Source organism: Erpetoichthys calabaricus, chromosome 1 (genome assembly GCF_900747795.2).
Source record: "Erpetoichthys calabaricus chromosome 1, fErpCal1.3, whole genome shotgun sequence".
Taxonomy (NCBI): domain Eukaryota; kingdom Metazoa; phylum Chordata; class Cladistia; order Polypteriformes; family Polypteridae; genus Erpetoichthys; species Erpetoichthys calabaricus.
In genome coordinates, this window is record NC_041394.2 from 286,571,203 (window position 1) to 286,590,051 (window position 18,849).

The 18,849-nt window shown below is 37.3% G+C and overlaps 2 protein-coding genes across 3 annotated transcripts in view; one reads left to right on the forward strand and one right to left on the reverse strand.

Annotated features, from left to right (window-relative positions):
* The window catches only part of LOC114662582 (NADH-cytochrome b5 reductase 3-like), a 1,047,486-nt gene that overhangs the window by 823,658 nt on the left and 204,979 nt on the right, over window positions 1–18,849 (forward strand). The window lies entirely within an intron of this gene.
* polr3b (polymerase (RNA) III (DNA directed) polypeptide B) overlaps window positions 1–18,849 on the reverse strand; it is a 201,292-nt gene that overhangs the window by 70,994 nt on the left and 111,449 nt on the right. Inside the window, 3 exon segments of the mRNA XM_028816094.2 lie at window positions 844–971; window positions 3,021–3,119; window positions 3,709–3,783. Coding sequence (XP_028671927.2) covers window positions 844–971; window positions 3,021–3,119; window positions 3,709–3,783 — 302 coding nt within the window.

The window sequence follows — 18,849 nt, forward strand, 5'->3', positions numbered from 1 at the left end:
GGTTTTTGAGGACAATGGGTCTTTTAATTTCTGGTACATGCTTCCTCAGTTGGTTTGCCCAGTTGATTTCATACAAGGGACGCTATTGGCAGATGGCTGAGAAGCTACCCAACTTACTTTTCTTTCTCTCTCTCTCTTGCGCTGACTATCTGTGATCCTGACGTAGGGGGTGTGAGCAGGGGGGCTGTTCGCACACCTAGACGATACGGACGCTCGTCTAAAAATGCTGAAAGATTATCTTCACGTTGCTACCTTCTGTGTGCAGCTTTTAAGTATGCTGCATGGTGCTTCGCATACTTAAAAGCTCAAAGGGCACGTATTGATTTTTATCTGTCTCTCTCTCTCTCTGCTCCTGACGGAGGGGGTGTGAGCTGCCGCCTTCAACAGCTTTGTGAAGCGGTGCTTCACATACTTAAAAGCAAACAGCCCTATTGATTTATTTGCTCCTTTGAAGAGGAAGATATGTTTGCATTCTTTTAATTGTGAGACTGAACTGTCATCTCTGTCTTGTCATGGAGCACAGTTTAAACTTTTGAAAAAGAGACAAATGTTTGTTTGCAATGTTTGAATAACGTTCCTGTCTCTCTACAACCTCCTGTGTTTCTGCGCAAATCTGTGACCCAAGCATGACAATACAAAAATAACCATATAAACATATGGTTTCTACTTCGCGGATTTTCTGATTTCGCGGGTGGCTCTGGAACGCAACCCCCGTGATGGAGGAGGGATTACTGTATTTATGCAAATTATAAAAAGGCAACAAAAGTTAAAACTATTTTTTAATAAACATAAAATGCTTGTGTTCCTCATGGAATGAAATAATGCTGTTTAAGTGATTCTTACCCATTGCCTGTTTCCCCATAGCACACTGGTACGTATTTCTTGGGGACTGGTTATGGTGCGGATAGGGAATGAGTCCAGCACAAACACCAAGCAGTGTGAAAGGCTCAATTTCCAGGTGTGTAGTTTCTCTGTGAATAAAATAGGAGGGAAATGTGAATTTAAAACAATATACTTGAAAATGTAACTTTCTGCTAAACAAGAAAATGTAAGGATTCATTCTAAAACTGAAACAACCATATGTGAAAGTAGAAATATAATATTTATACTTTTAATTCAACATGGTTAACAAATCAAAAAAACTACGTCTTACAAGATTTCTTGTGAAATATTTTAAAATACTAAGTATTTAAATTTAACAATATACTTATACACTTGAAGATTATAATACAGAATATTGTTTAAGTGGAAGTAAATAATAAAACATATCATTAACAACAATTAAATAATTTAATACAAATAACTTAAAAAAAAGTTCTTAATTATTATAAACAATAAAGGGTACACTGTGCTGCCCAGGATTGAAAAAAGCTCAGCTGTGGTCACTTACTCAAGGGAAAAAATTCCAGAATGAATCATAGCCTATGGTCTTCCACATTATTAAAGGGCAATCTATGTAAAATTTGGCAGAGAAAAGTTTTACGGTGTGTATTTGCATACAGAACAAACACACATTCAACTTTACACATTGGATTATGCATTCAGAGCAAATAATATTAAAAACAAATAGTGGAAAACTTCATGAGAAAAATACAAATTAAAACAGTAGTGTAAACAAAGGTTAGTTTTAATACTTTATTTTGTTAATACTTTTTTGTTGACTTTGACTATTGTTTCTAAACCTGAGGTTTTAAGTTAGGCTTCAATTGGTAAAAGCACTGAGCTAAACTGATAACTTTGCCAGGAAGACAGCAAAAAGGAAACTTCTGAATTCCTAATAAAAGTATTTTTTCAAAATCTAAAAATCATTGACTTACAAATGGAATACGTAATTGAATTTAGCATAACTTTTTATATTAAAAATAATCTGTTACATTTCTTGCAGCACAAGCAGTCTTAGTTGCTCTTAACAGAATTAGTGGTTTAAATAAAATCAAATTACAAAATGTTGTGGACACTTCACAAATAATACTGATATGAAAAGATTTCACCACTAACAACTTAAGTACTTATTACTTTGCTTTAACTTACTTCTTGAGGGTGGCATGACTGTGGTAATAATAATAATAATTCTTTGCATTTATATAGCGCTTTTTCTCACTACTTAAAGCGCTCAGCAATTGCAGGTTAAGGGCCTTGCTCAAGGGCCCAACAGAGCAGAGTCTCTTTTGGCATTTACGAGATTTGAACCAGCAACCTTACGATTGCCAGTGCAGATCCCTAGCCTTAGAGCCACCACTCCATCTGGTGGCTGCTTCAAAAACAATAACTGTGTAAATGTATTATTTTAAAGAGTAACTTTGATTTATTTTCATTCCACTGATCCAAATATAATTTTAGTAGTGCATGCAGGAGTCAGTACCTGTGGAATAAAATGTAAGACAAAAAAAAAATATCTGTAAATATAAATGTGAATAATTTAGACTAACGCTTGATGTTTTGATGTGATGTTGGTGATGACTGGAGTTAGTTCTTGGCTCATGTCAGCAGGATGAACCCTTCAGAATGCGGGAAGAAGTGGTACAACAGAGTGGGATAAAAACACTGCTCTCTAGACTAGAGATAATCAAAAGATTTTGCTTAAAATAACCAACCAGAAAGTAGAACTCATGAAGTTTAAATGATAAACAATTATTATGGTCTTCCCATATTAATTATATGTTTTTCTCTAACAATTAGCATATTAGCCCAACTGTTTTCTTCTAGCCTCATCTACTGTATAAACATAATCCTGTCTATGCCACCAATATACTGTTAAGTGTTGTAACCAAATAATCTCAACAGTTAAAAATAAACATATAACACAGCTTCTTAATACAATGTATGTAGACCAGCAAATGGGATTTTTTCTATAACTCTGTGCTTTGATGTCTGTATTACAAAGCACACAAGTGAAGAAAGGCTGTGAGTTAAAGAATAAAATTACCTCTAAGATAGCTAAATTTAAAATTATAGTATAGGAAAAAAAAATAGAAATGTAAAAAATCTGGAAGTTTTTTCCACTATAGTAAATGCCATACTTAGTTATCAAGTGTTCATAGAGTGCAATGCTACAGTCATTTTCTTCATTGACATCAAGATATTCCACTAGGCTCTCATGAAGAAAATCTTCAAAATTTCTGAAAGAAAAAAAGATGTTTTTTAAATGTTTTAAAATTTTGCAAAGATTGGAAATAACTAATTTTCTTGTTATCCTCAAATGTCATGTAAAATAAAACAAATCAAAACTTTACAGGTATCACAGGACAGTAATGTTTCTTTTAGTCACAGATTTGTCTAGCACTGTGGAGGCTTATTGTTACCAACAGAAGTAATGGTAATGCTTGTAAATAGATTAGTATCACTTATTTTTTAACAGCATCAGATTCACGGTTACAGGTGACCGTTACACATACAGGTGTGTCTTTAGTGTGTTTTTGTTTCTCTACCTGGCATTTTTATTATGTTTTTATAGCTTACAAATCTTAACTAATATTAGTGTTCACTTGAAACATATACTTTGGATACACAAAACTGGCAGAAGATTCCAATATGGGACAAGTAGGCTTCTGCTGTCCATTTCCATGGACAAGTGAATAAAATATTTAAGGGATCCTGTATTTTTCAAGATGGTGTGAAAAATACCCCAAAGCACATACCAGAACCTAATACCTCTGTAATTATTTGATGTGTCTATTTTTCCAAGGAGGAAATATATTTTAATATTACCTGTATCCCTGAGCAAGCTGTTCTATGTGCTTGTTTGTCACTGCAATTTTCCCATTCTTCACAATTATATAAGGCCTGAAAGACAAAATAGGCTAGTTGAACACAACTTAGATGTATCTGTTTTTGTTCTGAAGAAATGTTAATGCACTAGCAGGTACATACAGCAAACATCTTGTCTGCAAACCCATATTGCTAACACATGAGTATAAAAGACAAGGGTTATATTTGTCAAATACAGATGAAAACATATTATAGTATTAGCTGAAAATACTGTCTTAACTCCAGTTGAATTCCTTATTGAAAATGCAAAGGTAGAAAAAAAACAAGCAAAACTTAAAATGAATAAAATATACTACATACAGTATATAATAGATAGATAGATAGATAGATAGATAGATAGATAGATAGATAGATAGATAGATAGATAGATAGATAGATAGATAACTTTATTAATCCCAATGGGAAATTCACTAATAGCTGTAGATTTTAGATAGAAAATTAAATTTACCAAATGCATTGTCATTTTTACCCTGCTCAAAAAGGGCCTCTTTAATTTAAAAAGATTTTAACAATTTATAGATGCGTTCAGTAAATTAAAAAAGGAAAAGTTAAAAACATTCGTTTTTAAAACTCATTAATCTGATTTCTGAGATGTTCAAAAAATAGGTACACAGAAGCTCTAAGGGATACTTGTCCTATTATCATGGTGACATGTATCTGCCATTAGGATCCTGTATCCCAGCAGGCCCCACCTACTATCCCCAGGAGGAAACAAGGATACAAAGAATGGTATGCAGGATGCAAACGTCAAGAGCCAGCACTGTTTAAAGAAATAACCCTAAGAGTGTGGAGAAAACAAACATGACATACTCGCCTCTTCTGAGTAGAGAAAATCTAGCTAATTGTTAAATGGGCTAATGAGCACCTCTTAACCACTTAAAATAGTATACCTGAACAATACACCATAAAGGGTAAATTAAAATAAGGCCTGGCAACTTGCTATGGAAACCTTTATACAAACCACACAACATGGCTTATTTACAAATTTAACTACTAATTGGTAATTCAGAATATCACTTTAAACATTATTATTTCTACTAAAATTCAGCCATAACTACAAAAAGTACCAATTTTTATATTCAGAAAGTTCATTAATTAAATTAACTATAAAACTGAATTTAATTAAATATGTCATTACACAACAAATATTACATTTGGAAATTTTAAATGTATTTACATGCTCGATTTAATTAATGGCATTTGCATACACACCAATATATATTTATTTACATTTATTTTATACACAATGCAATTAGAAACAAAAGTTCCATACATTTACTGGTTATAACACATGTTGTTTCAGAGTGCTGAACAACAGTTCTATTAAGCTCTTATGAATGTCAATTCTTTTACAACTATTCAACTAAAAAAGGTGTTTTCAGGCACAGTAACCAAAGAATAAATCAAGAAATACAGAGAAAAATCACATTGTTATCAGAATATCTAGGACTGAAAATGTATCCATACAGTTAATGAAAAGTCAATCACTGAATAGATAATACATCAGTCAAACAGAATTAATGTTTATTGTCCACCCATTAACTTTCACTTCAAGAGCAGCTAGTTCACTAAACAACAAAAACAATTATCAGTAGTATTATCTAAAAATAACTCTGCTAAGAAGGAGATGTGATAATATACACGTCAGCACTACTGCTTCAATGTTAATGACCATTTTGGTGTTTAATAATTTGTGTTGCCTGCATGACTTCTTTCTATACTGTTAATGTATTTATTGCTATTGTTTTGGTAGTGTGAAGGATGACACCCTGGAACCGGCATCCCAGGCACAGTTGATTTTGGATCCTTACCTGGCTGGGATACCAGTATCACAGAAGGACAAGGGAAGATAATATATTCAGATCATTGTCTCTCCTCATACACTAGGAGGCAATGTTTCTGGGCTACCCAAGGGTCATCATGGGAACTGAAGTTCTTTGGGTCAGCCCTGTTGGATCCCGTGGGTGCCGCCAGGGGGCAATGAAGGGACTAGTGAGCCCTACTTTGTGGGACTTCAAACATACCCGGAGGTGCTCCTAAGCCCTAGTTTTGGGACACCAGAAGTACTTCAGGGTCTGTAATAAAAAGGGCCGCATTGCCTTGTCCAGGCAAGTCAGAGCCAGGCAAGGAGACAGGAAACACTCGTTTCAGAGGAGTATCAGTGTGGGGCAGTGAACAGAATACTTATAATTGCTGTTTGGAGGTATTTGTCTGAAATAAAACCCGGGACTTGTCTGTGTATTCATGTTTGGAGTTCTGTGTTGCCCCCTGTAGATCACAGTAGGTACAGTATGTCTGTTGTACTGTGTTTTTTTTTTACTGTGTTGTGTATTATCATAGCATTTTTGATGTTTCTGAACCACTGAGACTATTAAGAAATAATTTTCACTACTGTCCTATATAAATAAATTTTGAAATGACCAATTTCCACCCTGGCCACCTGACCTTATCTACATAATCACATGTAAAGACAAAAAGGAATTCTATATTTAAGGACTATACTTCTCTTAATTACATATATACTGTGCCTTATGTAGGTGTGCACTACTGATTTGTGTATACTATTTATTCATTATTATTCTTGTTTAATTTGCTTTTTCTTTGCTTGTAACTATTTCTTGACATCCTGTAAAGCACTTTGAGCTACATTCTTTGTATGATAATGTGCTTTAGACTCATATCACAAATACAATCTTAAATTTCTATTACTGGTATAAAAATCGAAATAATAAAACTAACCAAATCTCAATAAATCTATTTTTAATTCCAATTACTTCGGCTTTTACACAGGAAACAAAAAAAACACAACCAATTATGAAAAATGAATCAAAATGCTAGCACTAAAAATATACATTTTATCTTAACACTAAATAAAATAAATAAGATAAGCTAGAGAGGCATCAGTTTTAAGGGAAGGAACCAGCACTTGTGGATTTTGAAATGAATTTCCTGCACTGCATTGTTTTAACATTGTTTTTAACTGATTTTTTTCTTTACTTGGTCATTTTAACCTCCACATGAACACTATTTTATGGATTATTTATTTATTGAATTTTATGAGCACTGCACTTTGGGACACTATTTGGATTTGGGACACTATTTGGATGTTTTTTTTTTTTTTTTTTTTTTTTTAATACAAGGTCTTGCACTTTTCACCATCCTCTTGCTTGATGTGTTCTGTCCTCATCTGCCGAGCTCATTTTGGTTACGGTACTGACGGTGTCAGGTTCAAGAGACTCCCCAATAAACTGTAGAAGAGGGAGCTGGAGCCGACCATCACCGTTACACTGGTGCTCTGCGCAGCGCTTGTTCTTGCCTTGCACCCTATGCTAGCTGGGATAGGCTCTTCAGCACCAACCAAAAGACCTGGTCTGGATTAAGCGGGTTAGAAAATGACATGACAAAAAAATTTATCTTTTTAGACCCTTTCAGGCTTTATGGTAATTTAGTTGCAGCATTCATTTACTCGATGTATTACAGTAGTTGAGACAGCTTGCTTTTTGTTTTTGCAGTGGACTTCCTGTAGTGTAAACAGCTTAAAGTATGCTTTACCAGAGAGTAAGAGAACACTGGAATATTACGGTTTACGTTAAAGAAAGTGGAGTACTAAACTAAGACAAATGAATTGCTGACGTAATCCTGTGCAATTAGACAAACAGCAAGAAAAGCTATTTTAATTAATTAAGACCATTTTACTTTGTTCTATAAATTAAAACGGATACTGTTTGAGATTGGACAGGAAGCTTGTATTAAGTATAGCAGCTTACAATTTCAACTGGAAAAAAATTAAAAAGAATTTGAAATTTCTGCTTAGTAAACAATACTCTTGTTAACTTAACAGCACAATAAGTCTTTTACTTGAAAATGTGTTAAGCATTTTAGTTTTGTGTCTTCCCAGATCTGGATTGGAAGTATTAGTTTGTGAGTGTCATGCGGTTTAAGTTTTGTAAAGTACTCCATAATTAAAAATGGTAATCCATATTTACAGTATAAATACTCATTAAGAAATATGAATGTCTAGCTGGTCCACTGAAGAGAAAAAAAACATACCTGTTTAAACATAAATGTATATTTTAACAGCAAAAAGAGGCTGTAGTGCAATTAATGATTGAAAACAATTAAAACCTAGTGCATGCATATTTACATTTAAGTACTGTTTAATTGCCTATATCAATTAATTGATTGTGTATACAGACAGACAGAAAGATAGATAGATAGCATACGGAAAGTATTCACAGCGCATCACTTTTTCCACATTTTGTTATGTTACAGCCTTATTCCAAAATGGAATAAATTCATTTTTTTCCTCAGAATTCTACACATAACACCCCATAATGACAACATGAAAAAAGTTTACTTGAGGTTTTTGCAAATTTATTAAAAATAAAAAAATTGAGAAAGCACATGTACATAAGTATTCACAGCCTTTGCCGTGAAGCTCGAAATTGAGCTTAGGTGCATCCTGTTTCCCCTGATCATCCTTGAGATGTTTCTGCAGCTTAATTGGAGTCCACATGTGGTAAATTCAGTTGACTGGACATGATTTGGAAAGGCACACACCTGTCTATATAAGGTCCCACAGTTGACAGTTCATGTCAGAGCACAAACCAAGCATGAAGTCAAAGGAATTGTCTGTAGACCTCCGAGACAGGATTGTCTTGAGGCACAAATCTGGGGAAGGTTACAGAAAAATTTCTGCTGCTTTGAAGGTCCCAATGAGTACAGTGGCCTCCATCATCCGCAAGTGGAAGAAGTTCGAAACCACCAGGACTCTTCCTAGAGCTGGCCGGCCATCTAAACTGAGCGATCGGGGGAGAAGGGCCTTAGTCAGGGAGGTGACCAAGAACCTGATGGTCACTCTGTCAGAGCTCCAGAGGTCCTCTGTGGAGAGAGGAGAACCTTCCAGAAGGACAACCATCTCTGCAGCAATCCACCAATCAGGCCTGTATGGTAGAGTGGCCAGACAGAAGCCACTCCTTAGTAAAAGGCACATGGCAGCCCACCTGGAGTTTGCCAAAAGGCACCTGAAGGACTCTCAGACCATGAGAAAGAAAATTCTCTGGTCTGATGAGACAAAAATTGAACTCTTTGGTGTGAATGCCAGGTGTCACGTTTGGAGGAAACCTGGCACCATCCCTACAGTGAAGCATGGTGGTGGCAGCATCATGCTGTGGGGATGTTTTTCAGCGGCAGGGACTGGGAGACTAGTCAGGATAAAGGGAAAGATGACTGCAGCAATGCACAGAGACATCCTGGATGAAAACCTGCTCCAGAGTACTCTTGACCTCAGACTGGGGCGACGGTTCATCTTTCAGCAGGACAATGACCCTAAGCACACAGCCAAGATATCAAAGGAGTGGCTTCAGGACAACTCTGTGAATGTCCTTGAGTGGCCCAGCCAGAGCCCAGACTTGAATCCGATTGAACATCTCTGGAGAGATCTTAAAATGGCTGTGCACTGACGCTTCCCATCCAACCTGATGGAGCTTGAGAGGTGCTGCAAAGAGGAATGGGCGAAACTGGCCAAGGATAGGTGTGCCAAGCTTGTGGCATCATATTCAACAAGACTTGAGGCTGTAATTGCTGCCAAAGGTGCATCGACAACGTATTGAGCAAAGGCTGTGAATACTTATGTACATGTGATTTCTCAGTTTTTTAATTTTTAATAAATTTGCAAAAAACCTCAAGTAAACTTTTTTCACGTTGTCATTATGGGGTGTTGTGTGCAGAATTCTGAGGAAAAAATGAATTTAATCCATTTTGGAATAAGGCTGTAACATAACATAAGGTGGAAAAAGTGATGCGCTGTGAATACTTTCTGGATGCACTGTAGATAGATAGATAGATAGATCGTCGATCGATCGATCAGGGGACTGTGACAGCCTTTCCAGAACATTGTACTTCTCTCTCTGCATGAATGCCTTTGTAGATTTTCGAACTGCGTTTTGGGTCATTGTCCTGTTGGAATATCCAGCCCCTACGTAACTTCAACTTTGTGACTGATGCTTGAACATTATCCTGAAGAATTTGTTGATATGACTCAGGCGCCGCCGCGAGTGGCAGCCTTTCTAGCAGCTCCGTGTGCGACTTTACCTTTCTAACCTTATATCTGTTTTACCTGCATTTTTTATCACTCTTTAATTTAATATTGTTTCCTTATCAGTATGCTGCTGCTGGAGTATGTGAATTTCCCCTTGGGATTAATAAAGTATCTATCTATCTATCTATATATATATATTGGGTGGAATTCATCCAACCCTCGACTTTAACAAGGGCCCAGTCCCTGAACTAGACACAGTCCCACATCATGATGGAAGCTCCTCCAAATTTGACAGTAGGTTGCAGGTGTTTTTCTTGGAATGCGGTGTTCTTCTTCCGCCATGCAAAGTGCTTTTTGTTATGACCAAATAACTAAATTTTTGTCTCACCAGTCCAAAGCATTTTGTTTTAAAATGAATGTGGCAGCTCTGTTTGTGGCGTGAGTGCAGAAAGGGCTTCTTTCTCATCACCCTGCCATACAGATGCTCTGAGTGGAAATTGCGCTGAATTGTAGAACGATGTAGAGATACACCATCTGCAGCAAGATGTTCATGCAGGTCTTTGGAGGTGATCTATGGGTTGTCTGTAACCATTCTCACAATCCTGTGCATATGCCGCTCCTGTATTTTTCTTGGCCTGCCAGACCTGGGTTTAACAGCAACTGTGCCTATGGCCTTCCAGTTCTTGATTATATTCCATACAGTTGAAACTAACAGTTTAAACCTCAGATAGCTTTTTGTAGCCTTCCCCTAAACTATGATACTGAACAATCTTTGTTTTCAGATCTTTTGAGAGTTGCTTTGAGGATCCCATGCTGTCACTCTTCAGAGGAGAGTGAAAGGGAAGCACAACTTGCAATTGACCACCTTAAATACCTTTTCTCATGATTGGACACACCTGTCTATGAAGTTCAAGGCTTAATGTGCTAATCCAACCAATTTGGTGTTGCAAGTAATCAGTATTGAGCAGATAGATAGATAGATAGAAATGGTGCAAGCTTTTCTGTCAGGTACACTTAAAAGAGTAAATTAAGCAATAGGACAGGTTGTAATTATGAGAAGCATTTTATTTTCTTGTATGCTATATGCGTTATGGATAAATATTTTTGCATTATATTACGGTAGTTAAAGTATGTATTTTAAAGAACATTTTATTTATATTGGTATCTCTATGGTCACTGAACAATAAACCTACAGAATTTCATTTTGGTAATAAAAACATGAACAGTTAACACCTGTGGTCTAAAGATTAGTATAACACTTTAAAATGCTTCTATGTGTCCAATTATGCAGGAATTTAGTGTTAAAAAGTTTTTTAAAGGGATAAAGAAAAAAAAAATCTGTATCGGAGTCAGTCTTTCCAGTAACATGAACTTGGTAATCGGTATCAGCCTTAAAAAACCTCATTGGAGCATCCCTGAAATAAAGTATTTATTTAGTTTTAATCCAGTTACTTACAATAGATAGTTTGAAACAGTGGCTAATGTTCATACCTTGAAAGCCTGGGGACGGTTTTTTTTTTGGATTTTTTGTTAATTTAGAAGTATTCCGGACACATTTGCAGTATTAAAAGATCTTCCCTGCTGCTGGTAACATTGGACACACGTGTGGAGAGAAAGGTTAAGTATGCACATAGAAGGTTTCTTAACCTCTCTCTACACGCACATGCCCGATGTTACTGGTAGCAGAAGGCTGCTTCTCGCCTTGCATCCAGAGGTCCTACGATAATTATGGGCTCAAAATGGGCTGACTAAATTTACCCCTCAGCCTATGCAGGACTAAATGTATGCTTATAACTTTTATTCAGTTCATGCACGATGGTGCTCACCATACCAGGCAATATCTTTTGCATAGTAACACAATAATTACTGTGAAATAATGCAATACTTTGCAAAATAACACAATATTTTTTTTAAAGGCCAGGAATAAGCTTCCATAATAATAAGTTATGTAAAAGTTTCTTGGAACAGACTAGGAGGACATCTTGTTAACAGGTTAAAATAAAAAGATGCACTTACAACTTCAAAATGTGAGAGAATGGCTTACCTTGCTTGTCCTACAATGTAAATGCAGTGAATGCTGTGGAAACAGATTGCCCTATTTGATTTTCTTTATTATGGTATACTTTCTAAAGAGAATGCTATCAGATCTTCAAACAGAATCAAACTTCAGATAAATGGGAACCTTAGCAAAACATTTTTCTAACCAATTTATGCAATACAAATTATCTGTGAGAAAACCTGACCCCTCTGTTCTCAGTAACTGTTTATTAAAAATTTACCTCAATTGCTGCAACCCAACACCCATAATTATTAATCATAATTCTGAGCTATTCTGCCTTGCAGAACTGCTTCATCCCAATGATAAGGACTTTTCAAACATGAACTCCTTTTTTCCATATACACCTGCCACATGCTAGGCTATTCAAAAAGTCTATTTCTTTTTTTCCAATCTGCTATAGAACTGCTTGTGTGATTCATGTCACTGCCTTGCAGCAAGGGGTCAATTATAGCTTTAAGTCAGATGAACTTTAACTCTGCAGAATCACCTCTTACAAAGCAGAATTCATTGTTTCTACAAATATAGGAAGTTGTCAAGGTGCTGATGTGTTAAAGCATCCTCAATTAAATAACATTTTCATCACTATGTTCCTATTGTGGAATGTGGTGTTAGCTTCATTACACACATAACCCAAGTTGGACTTTTGATTTATCTGTCTGTAGAAAATCCAAAAATCCTTTATCCTGGTTAGATTTTTTTAATAAATCTGCTTGGAAAAAATATTTATTGCTTTGCTACTCTGTCACTAATCCCATTTTTGCTCAGTATCTTTTGCTCAAGCTTATGCCTTTATCCTTGAGAGGTTTTGGCAGGGCAGCCACTATTTGCTAGTGCTCTAATCTTTCAGCATTTAAACTTTATTTAAACAATTCAGTATCGATTCTTAAACTATTTGAAATAATAATTAATCTGAAAATCAATACTTTAAACCAAGCACATATTTCCTTGTTTCCTTCTCTACATCCCCCCTCCCACCCCAAAGCAGCATATTAAAACTACTGCAAAGCATCTGTTCCACATTGCTGTGCATCACGGATAACCTCCACATTCTCTGATAGTCAATCAAGTAATGTATTTTGTGGCACTTGCTGCTTCACAGGGAGACCCAGTCCCGGTCGGAGATCATGTATCTTAGCTTTGTGGCACTACAATGGGGGCAGATACCCCGCACTCTGGGTCATTGATCGTGTGTTGTAGCTTTGTGGTGCTCAGCACTTCATGAGGGACCAGACCACTCCCAAATTCACTCAGTATAAGATTTTAGATTTTGAAATTTCAGATTAGGAATACTCAACCTGTATTAACAAAGCATCTGACTATGGCAAATAAATTATTTGCACTTTGTTTTGAATGACTAAAGCAATCAAAAAAACTATTTCACGAATTTTTTAAGGTAGAATTAAACACATCTTGGCAAAATTATACCATCGTTTTAAAACATGTCCAGTTGTTTTTTTTTTTGGTTTTTTTTTAAATTAAGCAGCTGTCAAAATGTACTTTGTGGCAACTTTAAGCATACTAAGCACAAAAAATGACAATAATAAATGGGTCGTGATGGTTTTAGTAAATTATTTAAATATAAATATTATTTTAAGCAAAATGCATTTAAAAGGGTGAAAGACTTTTCAGGAATACATTTTATTGCGGTTGAGAACGATTTTGGGAAATCTATATACCTGATAAACTCTGAAAATAAATCTACAGCTAATTACTCAGACTGAATAATGTGCCAAAGCCATTCCAGCTCTGTGACACAAAATGAAAGAGTTGCGCCCTCTGGTGGCTCTTTTTTTTTAAATCTGTTAAAAAAAAATGAATACATAAATAAAATGGAATAACTGATTTCGGGCCCATGTTGTTGTGATTCTGTTTTCTATCAAGACTTATCAATTATACATGGTTTCTATGGTTGTCATGTTTAGGATACAGAGAATGTGGTTTAATGTTATGTAATACACATTTTTTATTTATTAATGCATGTTTGTACTAAGTCATGGGCATGTTTATTTATGGTCTGCATCCTTACATTAAAATGTCAAATGAAAAATGATTGCTTACTAAACACAAATATACAAATACACACACACATATTATAGATATTATATATATATATATATATATATATATATATATATATATATATATATATATATATATATATACAGTGGTGTGAAAAACTATTTGCCCCCTTCCTGATTTCTTATTCTTTTGCATGTTTGTCACACAAAATGTTTCTGATCATCAAACACATTTAACCATTAGTCAAATATAACACAAGTAAACACAAAATGCAGTTTTTAAATGATGGTGTTTATTATTTAGGGAGAAAAAAAATCCAAACCTACATGGCCCTGTGTGAAAAAGTAATTGCCCCCTTGTTAAAAAATAACCTAACTGTGGTGTATCACACCTGAGTTCAATTTCCGTAGCCACCCCCAGGCCTGATTACTGCCACACCTGTTTCAATCAAGAAATCACTTAAATAGGAGCTGCCTGACACAGAGAAGTAGACCAAAAGCACCTCAAAAGCTAGACATCATGCCAAGATCCAAAGAAATTCAGGAACAAATGAGAACAGAAGTAATTGAGATCTATCAGTCTGGTAAAGGTTATAAAGCCATTTCTAAAGCTTTGGGACTCCAGCGAACCACAATGAGAGCCATTATCCACAAATGGCAAAAACATGGAACAGTGGTGAACCTTCCCAGGAGTGGCCGGCCGACCAAAATTACCCCAAGAGCGCAGAGACGACTCATCCGAGAGGTCACAAAAGACCCCAGGACAACGTCTAAAGAACTGCAGGCCTCACTTGCCTCAATTAAGGTCAGTGTTCACGACTCCACCATAAGAAAGAGACTGGGCAAATACGGCCTGCATGGCAGATTTCCAAGACGCAAACCACTGTTAAGCAAAAAGAACATTAGGGCTCGTCTCAATTTTGCTAAGAAACATCTCAATGATTGCCAAGACTTTTGGGAAAATACCTTGTGGACTGATGAGACAAAAGTTGAACTTTTTGGAAGGCAAATGTCCCGTTACATCTGGCGTAAAAGGAACACAGCATTTCAGAAAAAGAACATCATACCAACAGTAAAATATGGTGGTGGTAGTGTGATGGTCTGGGGTTGTTTTGCTGCTTCAGGACCTGGAAGGCTTGCTGTGATAGATGGAACCATGAATTCTACTGTCTACCAAAAAATCCTGAAGGAGAATGTCCGGCCATCTGTTCGTCAACTCAAGCTGAAGCGATCTTGGGTGCTGCAACAGGACAATGACCCAAAACACACCAGCAAATCCACCTCTGAATGGCTGAAGAAAAACAAACTGAAGACTTTGGAGTGGCCTAGTCAAAGTCCTGACCTGAATCCAATTGCGATGCTATGGCATGACCTTAAAAAGGCGGTTCATGCTAGAAAACCCTCAAATAAAGCTGAATTACAACAATTTTGCAAAGATGAGTGGGCCAAAATTCCTCCAGAGCGCTGTAAAAGACTCATTGCAAGTTATCGCAAACGCTTGATTGCAGTTATTGCTGCTAAGGGTGGCCCAACCAGTTATTAGGTTCAGGGGGCAATTACTTTTTCACACAGGGCCATGTAGGTTTGGATTTTTTTTTCTCCCTAAATAATAAAAACCACCATTTACAAAGTGCATTTTGTGTTTACTTGTGTTATATTTGACTAATGGTTAAATGTGTTTGATGATCAGAAACATTTTGTGTGACAAACATGCAAAAGAATAAGAAATCAGGAAGGGGGCAAATAGTTTTTCACACCACTGTATATATATACACACACACACACACACACACACACACACACAAACATTATGGACACACTGTTAAAGTCGAGGGTCAGATGAATTCAACCCAATAGGATAATGTTCAAGCATCAGTCACAAAGTTGAAGTTACGCAGGGGTTGGATATTCCAACAAGACAATGACCCAAAACACAGTTCGAAATCTACAAAGGCATTCATGCAGAGGAGAAGTACAATGTTCTGGAATGGCCATCACTGTCCCCTGGCTTGAATATCATTGAAAATCTATGGGATGATTTGAAGCAGGCTGTCCATGCTCGGCAGTCAACAAATTTAACTGAACTGGAGAGATTTTGTATGGCAGAATGGTCAAAAATACCTCCATCCAGAATCCAGACTCATCAACGGCTATAGGAGGTGTCTAGAGGCTGTTACATTTGCAAAAGGAGGCTCAACTAAGTATTGATGTATCTCTGTTGGGGTGCCCAAATCTATGCACTGGTCTAATTTTGTTATGATGCATATTGCATATTTTCTGTTAATCCTATAAACTTAATGTCACTGCTGAAATACTACTGTTTCCATAAGGCATGTCATATATTAAAAGGAAGTTGCTACTTTGAAAGCTCAGCCAATGATAAACAAAAATCCAAAGAATTAAGAGGGGTCCCCAAACATTTTCATATTACTGTATATATTGTGACTGATCAGCCCTCTACACACAGGCACTGAGGTAAAATGCAAAAGACACCCTTTTAATTTCTTCTTTTCAGCACACAGTGCACAAATCACCAACAATTACCACTACAGCTCAGTTTATTTTTCTTCTTCTCTTTCTCTCTCTGTTTTCCTTACCGCCTACACTCCCCCACGCAAGCTCTGTCCACCACATCCCGACTCCAGCTCCCGGAATGGAATGAGGCGGCCTCTTTTATAGTGCACCCGGAAGTGCTCTAGGTGCACTCTGATCATCTTCCAGCAACACTCCAGAGTGTGGCAGAAGTGCTCCACATGTTCCAGGATCCTCTTCTGGCAGCACTTCCAGGTATGGGGGAAGTGCTCCAAGTCCATGGCTCTGGAACTGTCCAGGCGCCCCCTGGCGGTGACCATGTGCCCCAAAAGAGTTGTGCCTACCAGCTCCAAGCCAGTGTCTCCGATGCAATCCAGGGAGGCTGTACTGACGTGTCCCGGGAAAGGTATTGTTGTGGATATGTCCTCTCCCCTGGTCCTTCCATCATCGAGGCTTTCCGGCCAGGCAAGGGACCAAGCTGTATGCCACAATATATATTTTATACACATACATATACAGTTGCGCTTGAAAGTTTGTGAACCCTTTAGAATTTTCTATATTTCTGCATAAACATGACCTAAAACATCATCAGATGTTCACTCAAGTCCTAAAAGTAGATAAAGAGAAACCAGTTAAACAAATATGTAATATTCGATCATTTTCCTCAATAAATAAATGACCAAGTATAATATTTTTGTCTCATTTGTTTAACTGGTTTCACAGCCTTTGCTCAATACTTTGTCGATGCACCTTTGGCAGCAATTATAGCCTCAAGTCTTGCTGAATATGATGCCACAAGCTTGGCACACCTATCCTTGGCCAGTTTCGCCCATTCCTCTTTGCAGCACCTCTCAAGCTCCATCAGGTTGGATGAGAAGCGTTGGTGCACAGCCATTTTAAGATCTCTCCAGAGATGTTCAATCGGATTCAAGTCCGGGCTCTGGCTGGGCCACTCAAGCACATTCACAGAGTTGTCCTGAAGCCACTCCTTTGATATCTTGGCTGTGTGCTTAGGGTCGTTGTCCTGCTGAAAGATGAACAGTCACCCGAGTCTGAGGTCAAGAGCGGTCTGGAGCAGGTTTTCATCCAGGATGTCTCTGTACATTGCTGCAGTCATCTTTCCCTTTATCCTGACTAGTCTCCCAGTCCCTGCCACTGAAAAACATCCCCACAGCATGATGCTGCCACCACCATGCTTCACTGTAGGGATGGTATTGGCCTGGTGATGAGCGGTGCCTGATTTCTTCCGAACGTGACGCCTGGCATTCACACCAAAGAGTTCAATCTTTGTTTCATCAAACCAGAGAATCTTCTCTCTCATGGTCTGAGAGTCCTTCAGGTGCCTTTTGGCAAACTCCAGGCGGGCTGCCATGTGCCTTTTACTAAGGAGTGGCTTCCATCTGGCCACTCTACACATATAAGCCTGATTGGTGGATTGCTGCAGAGATGGTTGTCCTTCTGGAAGGTTCTCCTCTCTCCACAGAGGACCTCTGGAGCTCTGACAGAGTGACCATCGGGTTCTTGGTCACCTCCCTGACTAAGGCCCTTCTCCCCCGATCGCTCAGTTTAGATGGCCGATTGTTGACCTGGTGGTTTCGAACTTCTTCCACTTACGGATGATGGAGGCCACTGTGCTCATTGGGACCTTCAAAGCAGCAGAAATTTTTCTGTAACCTTCCCCAGATTTGTGCCTCGAGACAATCCTGTCTCGGAGGTCTACAGACAATTCCTTTGACTTCATGCTTGGTTTGTGCTCTGACATGAACTGTGGGACCTTATATAGACAGGTGTGTGCCTTTCCAAATCATGTCCAGTCAACTGAATTTACCACAGGTGGACTCCAATTAAGCTGCAGAAACATCTCAAGGATGATCAGGGGAAACAGGATGCACCTGAGCTCAATTTCGAGCTTCACGGCAAAGGCTGTGAATGCTTATGTACATGTGCTTTCTCAATTTTTTTATTTTTAATAAATTTGCAAAAAACCTCAAGTAAACTTTTTTCACGTTGTCATTATGGGGTGTTGTGTGTAGAATTCTGAGGCAAAAAATGAATTTAATCCATTTTGGAATAAGGCTGTAACATAACAAAATGTGGAAAAAGTGATGCGCTGTGAATACTTTCCAGATGCACTGTGTGTGTATGTGTGTATATTATATATATATATATATATATATATATATATATATATATATATATATATATATACTAGCAAAATACCTGCGCTTCGCAGCGGCGAAGTACTGCTTCAAAATTTTATATAATAAACTGAGGGAAAATGTACCAATAATTATTTGTTAAAGATCTCTTTGTATACCACGTTGTTAGTTTGCCCCTCCAGTTGTAATATGACCAAGCTGTGCGCTGAGCTTACTCTTGAGCATGCAACGTATAGTTGGCCATGTGAAAAGCAATCTTGCTTCAAATCAATG